This window comes from Telopea speciosissima, chromosome 6, assembly GCF_018873765.1.
Source record: "Telopea speciosissima isolate NSW1024214 ecotype Mountain lineage chromosome 6, Tspe_v1, whole genome shotgun sequence".
Lineage (NCBI taxonomy): Eukaryota > Viridiplantae > Streptophyta > Magnoliopsida > Proteales > Proteaceae > Telopea > Telopea speciosissima.
This window is the reverse complement of record NC_057921.1, coordinates 48,983,100-49,001,342: the sequence shown is the minus strand read 5'-3', so window position 1 is coordinate 49,001,342 and position 18,243 is coordinate 48,983,100. Positions and strand designations below refer to the sequence as shown.

The following is an 18,243-nucleotide window of genomic DNA, read 5'->3' as shown; positions in this document are numbered from 1 at the left end:
ATTCAAAACTTCCTTCATGTTGAAACATCTTATTAAACCATTAGGTGATGGCAGATAAAATAGTCAACTCCTCACCCTATACATGAGAACTGTCCTCATGTTCTGTTTAAAGGTATGGATTGCTGCCAATAACACTTAAATAGCAAATGTAACCTTTTAAAACAAAAGGCAAGAAGTAAACCATGTATCAATCATATAGAGCAAGTCTCCTTCTTCTTCACTATTTTCTTCAACTTATTGTTTCAAAGATCTTACACATGTCTGAATTTTTGAATTTGTACAGATCTCAATGGAGGAAAACTCAAATCCAAGGCAGCCAAACTCAAGTTCAAATCATCCAAATTCAAATCCAGCTTGAATCAAGCTCTAAGGATCCGTGACAAGCTCTACAAAGGCACAACCAAACTCTAATGCGTCTGAGGTATCTTCTAATCCCCTCACTATAGGGTCATCTAGGGTTTGGAATCACTTCACTAAAGTTATACCTCCTAGTGGTTCAAAAGCTACTAAGTGTACATGCAAGTATTGCCACAAGGAATTTGGTTGTGCAAGTGAACATGGTACTAGTTCACTAAAACGACATTTGGATAGATGTCTTCTGTGTCCAAGTAGTGAAAAAAATAAGAAGCAAAAACTTTTGGATTTTAAAGTTGACACGAGTGATGGTAAGAGTACAATCACTAGTATCTTAGCTTGGAAATTTGATTATGAATTGTGTAGAAAGGCGCTTGCTCGCATGATTATTATGGATGAATTACCATTTATATTTGTAGAGCGGGACGGGTTTAGAGATTTTTGTAAGGCTTTCTGACCTACTTAGGTTTAATACTTTGACCCGTAATATGGGGCACAAGATTGCTTGCAATTGTATCCGGGGAGAAAAAGAAGTTGCAAGATTTGTTTAAGAGAACTCGCTCAACGGGTGTCCTCACCACGTATATGTGGACTTCTATCCAAAATCTTGGTTATTTGTGCCTCACAAAGACATTACATTGACCAAAATTGGAAATTGCAAAAGAAAATCATTAACTTTTGCGTAGTCCCATCACCACATCTGGTGAAGCAATTAGTAATGCCCTTGAGCTGTGTTTGATTGATTGGGGTTGGATAAACCGTGTAGTATTATCAGGACAATGCAAGCGGAATGATGTTGCAATCGAAATTTAAAGAGAAGATTTAATAAGAAAAATGGGTTATTGTTGGGTGGTGAGTTTTTTCATATGAGATGTGCTGCCCATATTTTGAATTTGATTGTCAAGAAAGGTCTTGAGGATTGTGGAGATGTTGTAAGTAGAGTTCGTTCGTAGTGAAGTATGTAAGGAGTTCACCATCAAGGTCACAACAGTTTAGATTGTGTTATAAGCAAGAAAAGATTGAGTGTAAGAAAGCTTTGAGTTTAGATGTTTCTACTCGTTGGAACTCTACATATCTTATGTTGCAAACTGCTTTGGAGTTTCAAAAAGCTTTTGAATGTGTAGAAGATAGAGACCCAAACTTTACTATGGAGTGCAAGGATGGGGTCCCAACTACTCAAGATTGGGAGAGAGCTAAAGTTTTATGCAAGATGTTGGAGTTTTTTACAATGCAACTACAAGATTGTCTGGTCTCTTTTACTACTTCAAATCTTTACTTCAAAGAGATTAGTGTGATTGAATCACAGCTTGAACAAGTGGTCAAGAAGTGAAGATGACATGATTCGGGATATGTCATTGGCAATGAAAGAAAAATTTGACAAATATTGGGGTGGTAGTGGCAACGACAAAATGAATATTATGTTGGTTGTTGCTCGTGTTCTTGATCCACGATTTAAGTTGAGATATGTGAAATATTGCTATTCAAAATTATATTCTCAACATGAGGTGGAAGAGAAAATTGAGAGGATTAAAAATGTCATGGATCGTCTCTTGAAACATTACCAAATGCAGGGGCGACAAGTAGTACAATGAGAGTTGATTCATCTACAACCTCTTTTGATGGTTCATCAATAGATGATGATGACAAGTGAATTTTCGTAAAGGGGTTTTCATAATGCATTAGAAGAGGAGGAGCGTTTCCATGTGACATCCGACTTAGACAAATATTTGTTGGAAGGTATTGAGAAGGAGGATGAACTCAATTCTTTTGACATCTTGAATTGGTGGAAGGTCAATAGTACACGATTTGTGGTTCTAAATAAGATGGCAAGGGATGTTTTGGCGATTCTGTCTCAAGTGTTGCTTCGAGTGTGCTTTTAGCACCGGTGGTAGGATTTTAGACCAGCCCGTAGCTCTTGACACCTACGATGGTAGAGGCATTGGTATGTACACAAGATTGGCTACGACAGACACCGGTTTCAATTGATGTTGAAGAGAACTTAATTGACCTTGAGAAGATCGAATCGTAACAACCTTTAAATTCCCTTATATCATTTAATTACAATAATAATAATAACATTATGAATGATGATTAAGTTTATTGATTTGTTCATTTGTTAAATGTGTTTTTTTCAGCTACTAACAATGATTGTGGTGATGCAACTATAACTTTGACTTGATGGATGATAATGCATACTTATTTGGCGTGAACTGGTAAGGACTTGTATCCAAACAATAGTTCTTATTAGCTAATATTTTCTTTGACATCTGCTTTGTATTAATAGAGTTTTTCCCTCATTTTGGGCATTTTTTTCCAGAATCCCGATTCAAGCATATCATGGAGATGGATCATGGATGCCGCCGTGATTGATGGTTGATTGTGGCAGATATTTTATTCACTGATGATTGTAGCAAGAGTATTTTTATGGATGTTTGTGGCATATTTATATGGATATTTGTGGTAGATTATTATGGATGATTGTGGTAGTATTTTTATGATGTTTGTGGAAGTATTTTATTTATGGATGTTTGTGAGAGTATTTTTATTTATGGATGTTTATGGTAATATTTTTATTTATGGATTTTTATAAATGTTTGTGAATTATTTTTATTTAAATTTACAAGTCCCTCTCTCCCTCTCTCTCCTTCCCATCTTATTCTTATTATTTACGAATTTTTCGTGTTTTTTTAGATATATTCTTTGATATATATCAATCAGGGTCAAGACAGGGTTAAAACAGGGGTCAAGACAGGGGTCAATCAGGGCCGACCCGACCTTCGCCCGACCCTATCAGGGTCGGGTCGGGCCAGGCCGGGCTGGAGAAAAACCCTGGCAGGGTCGGGTCGGGTTGAGGGTTTCTTGGCCCCGCCAGGGTTGGGTCGTGGTCGGGGTCGGGTTTAGACCTCTAGGGTCGGGTCAGGGTTTTGGTAGGCCCGGCCCAACCCGACCCATTGACACCCCTACCTCATCATCATTAAGGTCTTCATCATCGATTTCGTCAATAGGGGGCTAAAGGATAGTTAGAAACATCAACTAATTGATTCCATAAAGAATCAAATTCAAAATCATATTCAAATTCTTTATCAGTACATTGCCTCAATTGGTACTGATGTACGAAAGGATCAGTATCGAAGCAAGGTTCTTGATCCCATGTAGAAAAATCTCTTACCTGGTTATTGAATCTCTTACTTGACATGTCTGCACAATCTTTGGAAATTTTTAACACCCAGACCTCAATGAATTAGCTTTGTCTCCCTTCCTTTCTAGCCTTCTTGAAAGAGAGAAAACAAGCTTCCTTATATGTTTAGGAGGAGAGGAGACACCCCTGGTTACATTTATCTCTATAATTTCATCTTGATACCCACTTTTTTCACAACTTGCTTGTAAGGAATCAAGAATCTCTTTTAGTTCACTATGTATGGTTGAAGAACTTTGGAGTTTCTTTTCGAAAAGTTTACTTGTTCTTCAATGGCAAATGGATAAGAATTGCATGGGCCTGATGACCCTAGCTAGCCCGGCCACTTTGTTGTGGGTGATGGATGGAATCTATATCTTTTACTGATAGTAATCAACCCCAAAGGCCATTTATCATTGCGATAGTCACACTGGCTAATGCAATGGGCCCGATTAATGCCATTAAGTGTGAGTTATTAACAACTGCTCCATGCCACAATTGCAAGGATGAACAAGTTACAACAACCTAGTCTTCAAATCTTAGGCTGGGTTTGGTATGTTGGAAATGCATTCTAGGTCGATTTCGCATTCTCAGACGATACAAACAACTATTTTTATCATTTGAGAATGCGAAATTGGCGTAGAATCCATTCTAAGAATGTATAACAAACTCAGCCTAATATGTGTTTCAAAAAGATTATATATTGGAAAAAAATTCACCAAATGAGGCCTCCCAGAACTGTCCTCCAGACTAAGCACAGCCCAGCCCACCAAACCCAATCCACAGACTTTTAGGATTGGGTTTGGGCTTAAACATTTTATAAGTTACAAGTAGGGCTTCAAGTTCAACCTAGATTTGGCCTAGTGACAGGAAAATTAAAAGTTAGCCGTACACGGCCGTTACAGATGAAATATTGTTAATGGGCACACCCATTTTTACCATATGGAAGAGTGATGTGGAAAATCTGACCAGTCAACATCTGGGGAATAGTTTGAAAGGCCGTGTGTTAAATTTCAGCCTCAAATTCAACCATTTACCCTCTTATCTAATGTCATACTCTTCCATTTATGTCCGAAAGCACCCCTTCACTGTAGTTTGGTGCACGCTCTTGGTAGTGTTATGCTGTGTTTCAGTATTGCAATCTTGGAATGGATTCCAAGAAATCGTGCGAAACATAGCGTTATTTTCAAAAAATCTGCTATACAACTCCAAATGCTCTCAAAGTATAGCTGTAAAGTCATTCTCTTTAACCAGAATTTAGAATTAAGATCTTTAGGGGTGGGGTACGGGGGACCCACAAAATATTGAGGTCGAGAAGATAAGATGACAAATGTACATTAAATAAATAGTGAGTCCAGATATTTAAGATCACGGCTGGAAGACTAAGGCTGCGTTTGGTATGATTTCGTGGAATGGATTGTGGATTTAGAATACTTTTCAGGAATGCATACCAAACACATTGCATTTTTCAATGCCTTATTTGCTACTTTAGTCCAATTCTATTGATGAATCAAACTCCAAGCTTGAGCCACAAGCCCCTCAGTTTAAGGCCAGTTAAACAGGCCTTAGACTGTTTAATATATACTCTTTGTGACTCTGCTAGAGCCACAAGCCCCACAGTCTCCACTTTTTCTTTGCATAAAGCTCTCCTGCAGCTTTCTACTTCTTAATTGTACAAATCCTAATTGGCCTCTTGCACCTCTTTTTATAAATATGGTAATGGGGAGAAATGAGTCCAAGACTTGATTTAATGCAAATAAAAACAAAAATCAGAGAGAAATGTGTTATGCAAGCAAAAGCAGGAATCCATCATATAATGGCCTGTCGATCCAGGGCTTGCCCTGGTGGTTTGCTACTCCCTTGGGAGAACTGCGTCAGGCGCTTGATCAGTGGTTCAAGTCTCCATAGCGACACCTAGACCACATTTAATTGCTTTCCAAGAAGTGGAGCCTTTGGTTACCATATTTGACCCCTTGTGGGGTCCTGTTGAGGTTGATGGCCTGTGGGCCCTTGAATTGCACCCCAAAAAAAAAAAAAATTCATATAATGGCCTCATATTAAAAATCTCTCATGTCAAAAGGGAATGGAAATGAATTATTACAACCAACTTATCACCATATATAACTCACTACAGAGAATAATTTTTATTGATCAGAACTAGCTAGGTAAAGTGAGTGAGATGCTTTGGTGATGGATCATGTGATGTTGGTTCCTGTCATTGTAAAGTGCCACTTTTCCTTGCTATCAAGGTTTATCCTAGATTAGCTAATGCAAGTTTTCTTCTTCTTATGGGATCAATGTGAGTTTGGGTTTAGACAAAAGTTGCCATTAAAACAATAAGGGGCAGAGAAGCAAAGAAGAGGAGAAAAGGGTTTCCTCTTTCCGAAAATCAGCAAATGGGACTTGTTTGCTAAATTGATGTACTCAATGTCCATATTTATATGTGAACTAAACTTGTCTACATTAAGGGCAGTGAGCATTGGGCATTTTGGTTCCCCTGGGTCCCACCAACTGTCGTACCTTCTTGGCAGTAGCCCCAAACCCACCCTGACTAAGCTTGAAAGGAATTGACTTATGCCATGGATGGATGGGTCTTAGGCCTGAATATATTCATACTCTACATTGAGTTTGGTAGAGTTTAGGGCCATCCGGCTAATCTTTGCTTCCACCTGCCCGTACTTCCATGTGCGCCCTACACATAATAGGGCACGCAAAGACCGCCTTACCCCTGCCCGAGCACTTGCCCGAGCGCTTGCCTGAGCGGGGGTAAGGCGGTCTTTGCTCGGTCCGTTGTGTGTAGGGCATACATGGAAGTAGGGGCAAGCGAAAGTAGAGGATGTGGATTTCTGCCATTTTCGATGGCCCAGCTGTTTTTTTTTTCCTCTCTTTTGATTAGAAGTTTATTGATGATCATGCGAAAAGCCTTATGCTCGAGACAAACAATCTTGGAACCAAAGAGTGGAAATAGGTCAATTTTGTCAGACACATGTTTGCCGGAGAAGGAAGCCGACGATGTTCTTGTTCCTCCGGTTTGCTGCAACTGGTGAAGTGAAGAGGAAGGGTTTGGACGAAGGGCATTTTGGTCCTACATATTCCATGACAACAACACAGTATCACTACTAATCCCCTCCGTTACGGGTCTGTAATGGTGGGGGTCACTTTGTCATTAGTATGCAACAGGGGAGGGTAGCAGTTGTTTGAAAGTTTTTGGGGGGGGGGGGGGTAATAGTAGAAATGAAAATTTTGGGGGTGATAATTGTAAAAATCCCTAAATAAATTGTCAAAATTAATTTTCACGACATATCCCAATAAGGGTAGATCCATCATTTGAGGAATACAAACACTTTAGCCGTTTAGCACGCATCCCAAAATAACTGCCAGTGGGAAAATAATATATTTTCGGATCTTCCCGAAAAGGAAACCATCGCTCTCAGTCTCGTCTCTTCCTAGGGTCCTTCCTCAGTCCTCACTACAAAAGCTTGCAACCTTTCTTACTCTTCCATCCTCTACTTTCCTAGTTTCCTTTCAAGCATTTCGTCTCCTTCAAGAAAACAAATTCCAACTTCCTAGAACTGAGTCATGCGGTACCGAGTCGCCAGCGCTTTCGAGTACCTAGTCATTACAGGCTATGGTATCGACAACATCAAGCTCGCCAAGAAATCATGGATTCTCCTTGGCCAATCTTGCAGAGTCTTCGATATCTCCCCTGTCAACTATACTTTCGAAGTCCAGGCCATGAGCGCCGAGAAGCTTCCTTTCCTTCTTCCTACACTATTCACCATCGGCCCAAGAGTTGACGACAGTGAAAGCCTCCTCAAGTACTCGAAGCTCCTCTCTCCCCATGACAGAATGTCCAGCGACGTCAAAGAACTCGTCCAAGGTATCATCGAAGGTGAGACTCGCGTTCTTGCTGCTTCGATGACCATGGAAGAGGTCTTCAGAGGAACCAAAGATTTCAAGATGGAAGTGTTTGAGAAGGTCCAGCTTGAGTTGAATCAGTTTGGACTTTTGATCTATAATGCCAATATCAAACAGTTGGTGGACGTAAGGGGTCATGAGTATTTTTCTTATCTTGGTCGGAAAACCCAGATGGAGGCTGCTAATCAGGCTAAGATTGATGTTGCTGAAGCAAAGATGAAGGGTGAGATAGGGGCGAAGCTTAGAGATGGGCAGACGTTGCAGAATGCGGCTAAGATCAATGCCAAGATGAAGGTTTATTCGATTCAAAGGGAAGGTGAAGGGAAGAAACAAGAGATTAAAGTGAAGACGGATTTACAGGTTTTTGAGAATCAAAGACAGGCTGAGATTGCAGAGGCTAATGCGGAACTGGCGACGAAGAAGGCTAGGTGGGCTCAGCAGGCTCAGATGGCCGAGGTGGAATCAGCTAAGGCGGTGGTGATTCGGGAGGCCGAGTTGCAGGGAGAGGAGGAGAGGAGGAATGCTTTGACTCGGAAGGAGAAACTCAAGGCAGAGCACCTCAGCAAGGCCAGTGTGGAATATGAGATTAAGGTATAACACTGGTGTTTCATACTCTGTACTCCTGCGTTTTTTTTTGACTGATTTTGAGCCTGTCCATGGTGATTTGTGGGCTTAACATTATAATTCTGATCATTCTGTTCTAAAGTTTCCTCTTAGGACCCACTGTCACTATTATGGTCGGTCTAATCCATGAGACTTTGGGATCTGTAGCTAAATTATATTATTTTCTCCTGTTTTTTAAGCCTTTAATATTGAATTATTAGTTAAACTTTGGTTTCAAGTATCTATGAAGGTTGGTAAACTGTGTAAATTAGAGATAGTTATTTTGTAACTTGTATACATTTCATTCCAGAGCACTACAAAGGTAGAAAGCATAAGAAGCGGAATTTGATTGTGTGGGTTTGCATTGGTTCTGACTTCTGACTTTTTGAGTCTTAGTTTATTGCCATATTTTTACTACTCCCTGATATTTGTGTAATCTCTTTCTTTTTTGATAGGTTGGTGGGGAGATGATAGAAGGAGCAGGGAGTGGTAGTGCAACAATGAAGGAGGTTGCTGGGGTGTACCGAATGTTGGCCCCTTTGTTTAAGACTGTGCAGCAGCAGACTGGGATGTCACCGCCGGCATGGATGGGCACACTTGCTAACTCTGAGTAGTGAGTGGTATATGCTACTAGATTTCAATCTTTTATTTACAGGGATTAGATTTCTTGATAATACAAAAAATTAGAAATATAGGATAGGTAGGATGTTATGGGATAACAACACTGTCATGGTTTCTGAAGAATGTTGGCAAATCTGCCACACTTCTCTCCACTTATAATGCTAGATCACTAAACCCAAATAGTTTGTGGTGTTGTATTGGAAGCAGTTATTGAATGATTACTAATGTACATAAAAGTTTGAATTTTAGGGGATTGATATTACCATATAGAAGCAAGCTTCTGGTCTGATATTCTTCAACATGTGGGGGGTAAATACTACTTGTTCTCTTGAATTCAATTTTTATTATCCAGATCTCTGTAACTGGATTTGGGATTTTAGTCCGAATTTTTTAAGAGATAGGTTTTGATCTTAAGTCAACTTTCTCTTCGATTAGCAGTTGGGCCACATCAGCTAATATTCTTCCAAGTAGCCCACATTGCCACATGCAAAGAAAACGTCTTAAGTCACAACCTTGATGTATGACCATAATTCAACATCCAAGTCCAATCCGTATGGATCAGTTTACGTTCAAGATAAAAATTATAACCCATGAATTACCAAAAAATTTTGGACCTTTTAATAATGACATAATAACAAGTCACTTTTATGTTATTTGAAAGCTCATTTTTACCCTTACATTAAATAGCTTTTGGGGAATAAGACAAAGGACAATCAAAAAAAGGTTACAACTTCTCACTCACTTCACCATTTTGGTGACAAGAAGATGCACCCATTAATTTTCATGAGGTATCTTAATCTTAACTCCTAATTCTTAAAGGGGAAGGGTGGGATATCTTGCAATGTATCATACAAAATCATTGCCAAACTCCTCGCCCTTAGATTACAAACCCTCTTAGACCGTTTTAATTTCTCCTTGTAAAGCAACTTTTGTAAAGGGAAGGCAGATTTCAGAAAACATGTAATCGGCCATGAAATCTTCCATTTTTTACAAAAACAAGAAAAAGAGGAAGGGTGGGATTTCTTCCTTTCAAACTAGACATATCAATGGTCTATGACCGACATCAATTTGGTTTTATATTATTAGACTTTGGACAGCAATGGTGTGATATGATCTGCTATTTGATCTCCTGCACGTATTCAATTAAACTTGAAGGTAGTAGTTTTGAATCTATTGAACCCTCACGTGACATTAGGCAAGGTTGTTCTCTAAGTCCTTACATTTTTATCACTATCATGGAGTGCCTCTCTTGATTGCTCTAAGCTTATCGAGAAATAAATTTATTCAAAAGAAATCAAGGTAGCTTGTGATGCACTGAAAATTTCTCATCTTCTTTTTGCGGATGATACATTCATTCTCTGTCGAGTGGCTGAGTATGATGTTAGCACAATCAAATACATTTTGAATCTGTTTGAAGATTTAACAATTCAACAAATCAACTTCTCCAAAAGTGGGTTATTCTTTGATAACAACACTTCTGATCAAACCAGAAGAAAAATCAGTCGATTTCTTGGAATTAAAGAAATGGGTTTTGATTCATATTACCTTGATATGTTTTTGTTCTCTCCTCCATCCAAATGTTTTGACCTTCAACATATGATTTGTAAGTTCGGAACAAACTCTCTAGTTGGAAAGGCAATCTTTTACCTTAAGCTGGGAGAACTGTACTCTTAAAATTAGCTCTTGGTTCTATCCCCACCTTCTATATATATGTCATGGTTTTTTTATCCCCAAAGCTATATATTTGTAAGCAATTAGAGACTCCATTAATGCAAAATTTTCGAGAGGTCACACGAATTCGATGAAATGGGTCAGTTTCACTTCTTGGTCCACTATTTGTAAACCCAAAGCTCTGTGTGGGCATTCGACTCAGCCATACCCCTAACAGAGCTCTCCTTCTTAAGTTAGGGTGGCGTTTTCCCACTCACCTCTCAGTGCTTTGGGATTAAGTGTTAAAAGGCCAAATATTTTGCTTCCACTTCTCTGTTGGATAAAAATCTCCAATGGCTGGTTTTTCATCAGCAAATTTTTAGACAGATTCAAAAGAGATGGAGAATTGGATGATGCATCATGAGGAGCATCCTTGGCCTGAACTCTTCACATATTTATATGATATTAGGGATGTAAACGGATCGGATTCGGATCGGATAGGGATCGGATGTGATCGGCCGGATATTCCCGCCGATCGGATACCTCTAACGGATTCGGATGCGGATCGACTTTTCGACCATCCGTTTACATCTCCGCCTTGTGTAACCCGACCTTCCTCCCCTAGTGGATACAATTCACTCTCAATCCATATCTCTTAGATCATGATTCTCTTTTCATCATATTCTAGAACCTATTGAATCTTCAAAAACCCTCAAAATCATTATTTACTTAATTTTTTATTATTAAGTATTCGGATTTTTTGACGGATTTTAATCGGAGTATTCGGATTATTTCCGGATATCTCCAAACGAATACGGATGCCCCTAAACGGACACGATGCAGTCGGATTCGGTTTCGGTTATCCATTTACATCCCTATATGATATTAACTTAACTTTTTATCTAAGCTTTTTCATTCTATTTTTTTTTTTTAATAAAAGCTTTTTCATTCTATTTCGGTTGTTAAAAATGATAATTAAATAATTAACACAGTCCTTTTGTAGGCCGGTAGAGACAGAACTAGTAACTTTAGTGGGAGTTTTGTTTATAACCTTGAAGATTTGTTGTTCTCGTGAGTTTTAAAAAATTTGTTGCGGACAAGGATTTCCTCCGACATCTGAGTACTAATTCAGGCAAAGGAGGAAATCAACATCCATTATGAATCTAAATTGAATTAGTTATAAATCAACCAAAATCAGAATCATTTTGCATTCAGCCTGATTTTATCGGTATTTTTATTTGGTTTTTGTTATCCAGTTCACAATTGGTTTACATGTGATTTGTAGTTTCAAACCTTATATATTCCCATGTTTCTCCATTTTCTCAAAACAAAAATACCATCCCATATTCACCCTTCCTCCTTTTTCTTTCTTGCTCCTTGTTTTCCCATCTTTTTTCTTCTTCTCCACTCTCACATATTAAACAAACTATTGCTTCCATTAACAGGTAGGATTTTGTTAATCCTTTTTAACTTGCGCCATCATTTTCAATCCGTACTAGATCATATATGTATAGGGCAAGAGATCTCTACTTGGTCGCATGGTCTCTACACAAGTGCCTGGGCCAATGGGAGAGCATGTTTGGGTATCTACCCAGGGGGGTTGAGGCATCATTTCACGGTGCCCTATGAGAGGGCATAGGAAACAACACGAAGTAGAGATCATTTTCCTATATATTATATATGGGAGAAAGAACGCCACCCGATCGTGTGCTATGTCGTGTACTCACGCCCAAACACAACCAGGTGTGGAATGACCAGTACACCCCTGCCTATCCATGGCAGGGAGGTCGTTTTGCACCCGACTGTGTCTAGGCCCAAGTACACGCCACAACCCATGACTGGGTGGCGTTCTTTTTCCCATTATACTTAATTTATGTTTTAAGAATGATGCAACAATTGTTGCGTATTAAATTATTATTAATCTAATTGATGCGTGTGCTAGTATTCAAGTTATAATACTGGTTTCTATTTGGTTTTTCCGGTTCTTATTCAGTTTAGAACCAATGATTTTGCGGTGTAAGTCAAAACCGAACCAGGAAGAGAACCTATGAAATCAAAATTAGTTGATTCTGATTCTGATATTCGGTTTTGATTCCATTTTGACACTCTTAGGTAAGGGTGTTAAACGGTCCGCTTTCACTTAAACCATTTAATTAAATGGTTTTAATTTTGAACCAATAACAAAACCATTTGTTAAACGGTTGCATGGTTTCGATTTAAATGGTTCAGTTTCGGTAAACTTTTCTATTTCATTTTGACACATTTATTATGTACATTTAAAAGTGTTAAACGGTCTGGCTTGGTTTAAACTGTTTAATTAAATGGTGTCAATTTTAAAACCATAATCGAACCATTTATTAAATGGTTTCATGGTTCAGTTTTATTTCGATTTGCTTTTGACAATCTTACTCTTAGGGAGAGACAGAGAGAGAGATTTTGTGTGTGTGTGTGTGCGTGTGGCGGGGAAGGGGAGAGCTCAAGGGCGATGCGTAGGTTCAGAACTGTAGTAGAGGCATTGTCGATCGTGGTATCACTGGTATGCAAGGTTCATAATCCTAGATCAGTCTAAAGTGGAAAAAATCTCGATTTTATTGGATAGGTCCTAGAATCGGTTAGTTTTGGTCAAAAAATATAAAAAAATTAAGAAAAAAAAAAATGGTAATTATTGGGTTTGCAAGGGATTAACCTCACACCATTATTCACCCAGAAAAAAAAAAAAAAAAAAAACCTCACACCATTATCTCCAACTTATTCCCTAATCCCAATTTCTCTGTTTAGTTTATCTTGACTTGCTTCCTCAACCTGAGCCACTACCACCATTATCACCATGTTATCCCTATTTAGCTTATGCTTTATGGAATGAAATCCTCCTTTAATCGATTCCTCAATAAAAAAATTTGTAATATCCTCCTTTTTTCTTATGGGTTTTAAAATCCTAATCACTTTATGCAATGAGATCTTCAAATCTGAGATCAAATCAATGTTTACTTTGAATGAATCTTTCCTTGATTGAGTCCCCAATAAAAAACGGTATGATCCCCTTATTTCCCATGGATTTGAAGCTTCTAAATCTATGAGTCGTGACTCGAAAGAAAGAGCAAGGAAACAAGTTTTATAACCGTTTCAGTCATCTGTATTGGATCGGTCGTTTGATCCCAACTAGTTACCCGATTCAGCCACCATTCCATAGAACTTGGATAGGAGATGCCGATCTGAGATTACAAACCATACTGCCATGCTGGTATATTGTCCTGGCGTACAATTTGGGTCCACACACGGACAGTGTGCGGAACATTTTCCCATTTGTTTTGAAAAAAAATTCCTAATTCTTCAACACTCTCTGTGTAAATACACACATAAATAAGGGTACATTCATCAATTGAAGAATGCGTAGCAACTCAGCACACTTCGGCCTTCCCAAAATAACTGCTCTAAATATACTTGATTACTTTCCTCTCGAAATGGAGTCGAAACCTTTTGTGGTTGTTTGGGATTTTGGATTTGTAGGTTTTACCAAATTTTTATCTCTCTTCCTCTTCCAAGCTCTAGTTTTCTTTCAAGAATTTGTCTTCTTCCTCAAGACAACCGATTCTAAGAACCAAGTCATGTGGTACCGAGTCGCCAGTGCTTCCGAGTACCTAGCCATAACAAGTTAAGGTATCGACGATATCAAGCTCACCAAGAAATCATGGATTCTCTCTGGCCAATCTTGTAGGGTTTTCGATGTCTCCCCTGTCAACTACACTTTCGAAGTCCAGACCATGAGTGCCGAGAAGCTCCCTTTCCTTCTTCCTGCAGTATTCACCATCGGCCCAAGAGTCGACGACCATGAAAGCCTCCTCAAGTACGCCAAGCTCCTCTCTCCCCATGACAGAATGTCCAGTGACGTCAAAGAACTCGTCCAAGGTGTCATCGAAGGTGAGACTCACGTTCTTGCTGCTTCGATGACCATGGAAGAGGTCTTTAGAGGAACCAAAGATTTCAAGATGGAGGTGTTTGAGAAGGTCCAGCTTGAGTTGAATCAGTTTGGACTTTTGATCTATAATGCCAATATCAAACAGTTGGTGGACGTGAGGGGTCATGAGTATTTTTCTTATCTTGGTCAGAAAACACAGATGGAGGCTGTTAATCAGGCTAAGATTGATGTTGTTGAAGCTAAGATAAAGGGTGAGATAGGGGCGAAGCTTAGAAATGGGCAGACGTTGCAGAATGCGGCGAAGATTGATGCTGAGACAAAAATTTATTCGATTCAAAGGGAAGGTGAGGGAAAGAAGCAGGAGATTAAAGTGAAGACGGATTTGCAAGTTTTTGAGAATCAGAGACAGGCTGAGATTGCAGAGGCTAATGCGGAACTGGCGACGAAGAAGGCTGGATGGGCTCAGCAGGCTCAGATGGCCGAGGTGGAATCGGCTAAGGCAGTGGCAATTCGGGAGGCTGAGTTGCAGGGACAGGTAGAGAGGAAAAACGCTTTGACTCAGACGGAGAAACTCAAGGCAGAGCACCTCAGCAAGGCCAATGTGGAATATGAGATTAAGGTATAACAATGGTGTTTCATACTCTTTACTCTTGTGTTCTAATTGGCTGATTTTTGAGCCATTCTATGGTGATTTGTGGGCCTTAAATTGTAATTCTGTTCTGAATTTTCCTCTTAGGACCCACTGTTATGGTCGGTCCAATCCATGAGACTTCGTGATCTGTAGCTAAATTTTTTTATGTTCTCCTGCTTTTCAAGCCTTTAATATTGAATTATTTTTACCCAAAAAAAAATTGAATTACTTGTTAGACTTTGGTTTCAAGTATCTATGAAGGTTGTTAAACTGTGAAAATTAGAAAGTTATTTTGAAACAGTTGTAAATTTCATTCCAGAACACTACAAAGGCAGAAAGAAGCAGAATTTGATTGGGTGGGTTTGTATTGGTTATGGTTCTTAGTTTATTCCAATTTTGACACACAAGATCAATATGTTTTCTGGACTTGGCATGAATTAGTAGCCTTGTGCATGTACTGATGTGGGGAATCCATGTGCTGTCTCTCTCTCTAAAAACAACAGGATTATCCCTTTTCATTCACCTTCTTTTTCCACATCCTAATTGAGGTTATCAAGTGGATGGGTGTTTATTATGAATAGCAGAGTTTCATACCATTTGCACACAGAGGGTCACCAATGTGCACTGGTTATAAGAATATTGTTCCTTGGAAAGTAATTGGCATTTGCTAATTTAGGATAAACCCATGATAGCCAGGAAAAGTGACACTCTATAATGACATGCACAATCACCCAAGCATCTCACCTTTTATCAGTTTCCTAGTTCAGATCAATCAAATGTTAACTGTAGTGAGTTTTGTTGATCAGTGTTGACTGTGATCATTCCATTGCATTTCTTTTGCCATGAGAGATTTCTAATGTGGGGTCATTTATTTGGTTGTGTTTATCTCCATTAAAGCAAGTCTTGGACTTATTTCTCTCCATTACCTTATTTGTAAATTAAACAGGTCCAAGAGGCCAATTGGGAGCTATATAAAAAGCAGAAAGCTATGGAGGCAGTACTGTATGAGAGGGAGAAAACAGCCGAGGTTCAAAAATTGGCCGCAGAGGCAGCACTCTTTTCCTGGCAGCAAGAGGCAGAAGTCGAGCTCTATGCAAAGAAAAAGGAGGCTGAGGGGCTTGTAGCTCTAGCAGAGGCACAAGGAGTATATGTTAGCACCTTGCTGAAGGCCTTAGGTGGAAACTACACTGCACTGAGAGATTACTTGATAATAAAAAATGGGATGTTCCAAGAGATTGCAAAGATCAATGTTGGGGTTGTGCAAGGGTTGCAACCCAAGATCAGTATCTGGACAAACAATGTTGGTGGGGAGATGATAGGAGCAGGGAGTGGTAGTGCAGCAATGAAGGAGGTTGCTGGGGTGTATCGTATGTTGCCCCCTTTGTTTAAGACTATCGAGGAGCAGACCGGGATGTCGCCGCCGGCATGGTTGGGGACACTTGATAACTCTGATTAGTGAGTGGTGTGTCAGTCTTTTATTTACTGGGATTAGATTTCTATTGTTGACACAAAGAGTTGGAAATATAGGATAGGTAGGATGTTTTGGGATAACAGTACTGTCATAGTTTGTGAAGAATGTTAGCAAATCTATCACACTTCTCTCCACTTAACCTACTAGATCACTAAACCTAAATAGTTTGTGATGTTCTTTTTGAAGCAGTTATTGAATGATTACTGATGTACATGATGGTTTGAATTTTAGGGGATTTATATTACTATATAGAAGCAAGCTTCTGGTCTGATATTCAACATGTGGGGGTAAATTCTACTTGTTCCCTTGAATTTCATTTTTTATTTTCCACTATCTAGATCTCTGTAACTGGATGTGGGATTTTAGTGCTTATTTTTGAAGATAGGTTTTGGTCTCAAGTCAACTTTCTCCTTGATTATGCAATGTATAATCAAGCTTATAGTAGAAAGCCCATGAACCAAAGCTACTTAGGCACTTAAGTGGGGCTAAGAGAACTCGGCATTGGCCCTGTGATTAATCAGTTTAAATTACACTAATCGAGCTGAATTGTCTCAGCACATTAAAAGCTTGGTTCATTTGAGTTTTTTTTTTTTTTTGGATGAAAGTGTAATCACACAAACCACACACCAAACCCAAAAGGTTAACCGACTTTTAGGACCATGAAATGGTGGATATACACAACACACACCATACTCACACACCCGATGTGGGACTAAACCCGCACACCCCTTCTTTTTTTTTGATGAAAGTGTAATCACACATAACAAAACGGGAGTTGCATAACTCCATTAAAGCGAAACGAAACTGAAAACAAAACTGAAAGGGTTACCTCTATTAGGCCCTATCATTCCTCTTCTTGACATGGCTGTTCAACCTTTTCATTCTTCTGCTATCTGTAATTCACTCAGTTGCTAGGAGAAGTGGAGTTTTCTAGCTTCCTTTAATCTCTTTGACTCGGTAGTGGTGATGGTCTTTCTACCTATATTTATGAAGTCAGGAACCCACTCCCATCTCAACTACACAACTTCCCACCATCAAGGGAGTTTGATGGAAAAAAATCCTCTCCAATTCCCTAAAAGTGTAGTGCAGTTTAGTTTTGGGTTGAGAGCTCAACACCTGGCAGGTGCAACATGCAACGGTGCCCGACCTTGAGAAAAAAGAAAAAAAAAAAAAACTGACTTAGTCAGCTTCTCAACTCTGAACTGCATGGCACTTGGCTATCAAGGAGTAGGAGAGGATTTTAATCCGAGTTTGATATGGTTTAAGAAACTGCCACACAAGGCGTGTAACACTATCCTTATATTGATGTGGCTGTTGGGCCACATCAGCTAATATTCTTCCAATTGGCCCATATTGCCACATGCAAAGAAAATGTCTTAAGTTGCAACCTTGATGTATGATCATAATTCAAAATCCAAGTCCAATCCGTATAGATCACTTTACGGCCAAGATAAAAATTATAACTCATGAATCACCACGGACATGTCCATTTTCTAAAACACTTCATTCCATGTATTATAATGAGTTGTCCTTCTCAAAACAAACTCTTAGGTGGCTAGTTTCAACTATTATAGAATCAACCCCACAACTACTTCTGGATCAACCCCATGGTTAATTCTGGGTCAGAAATTTTTTTCTCCCTTTCGTCCTTGCACAAACCTAATGAATGACTAAAAACTTAAATTTAAAATACATAAATTTTATATTGCAATATCTTTGATAAAACATCAAGTACATTATGATTTACACAATTTCATATGATTCACATTATCCAAGTACCACATACTTGTTTACAAATATGGACATATTTGGGTAGTCTATTCTATGGTTGTCACATTATATATTTACCTAATGGAAATTGCCATGGGGATATAGATGTGAACTTAGTTTTTTTGCCCTTTTAG

General features: G+C 39.0%; 1 protein-coding gene across 1 annotated transcript; it reads left to right on the top strand.

The window, feature by feature from the left end:
* Window positions 1-7,095: 7,095 nt before the first annotated feature.
* Window positions 7,096-16,324, top strand: LOC122665874 (flotillin-like protein 3). The gene is given in 4 exon segments (XM_043862006.1): window positions 7,096-8,038; window positions 8,506-8,641; window positions 13,829-14,856; window positions 15,815-16,324. Coding segments are annotated over 4 exon segments (2,604 nt in total). The 5' UTR covers window positions 7,096-7,108.
* The last annotated feature ends 1,919 nt before the right edge of the window (window positions 16,325-18,243 follow it).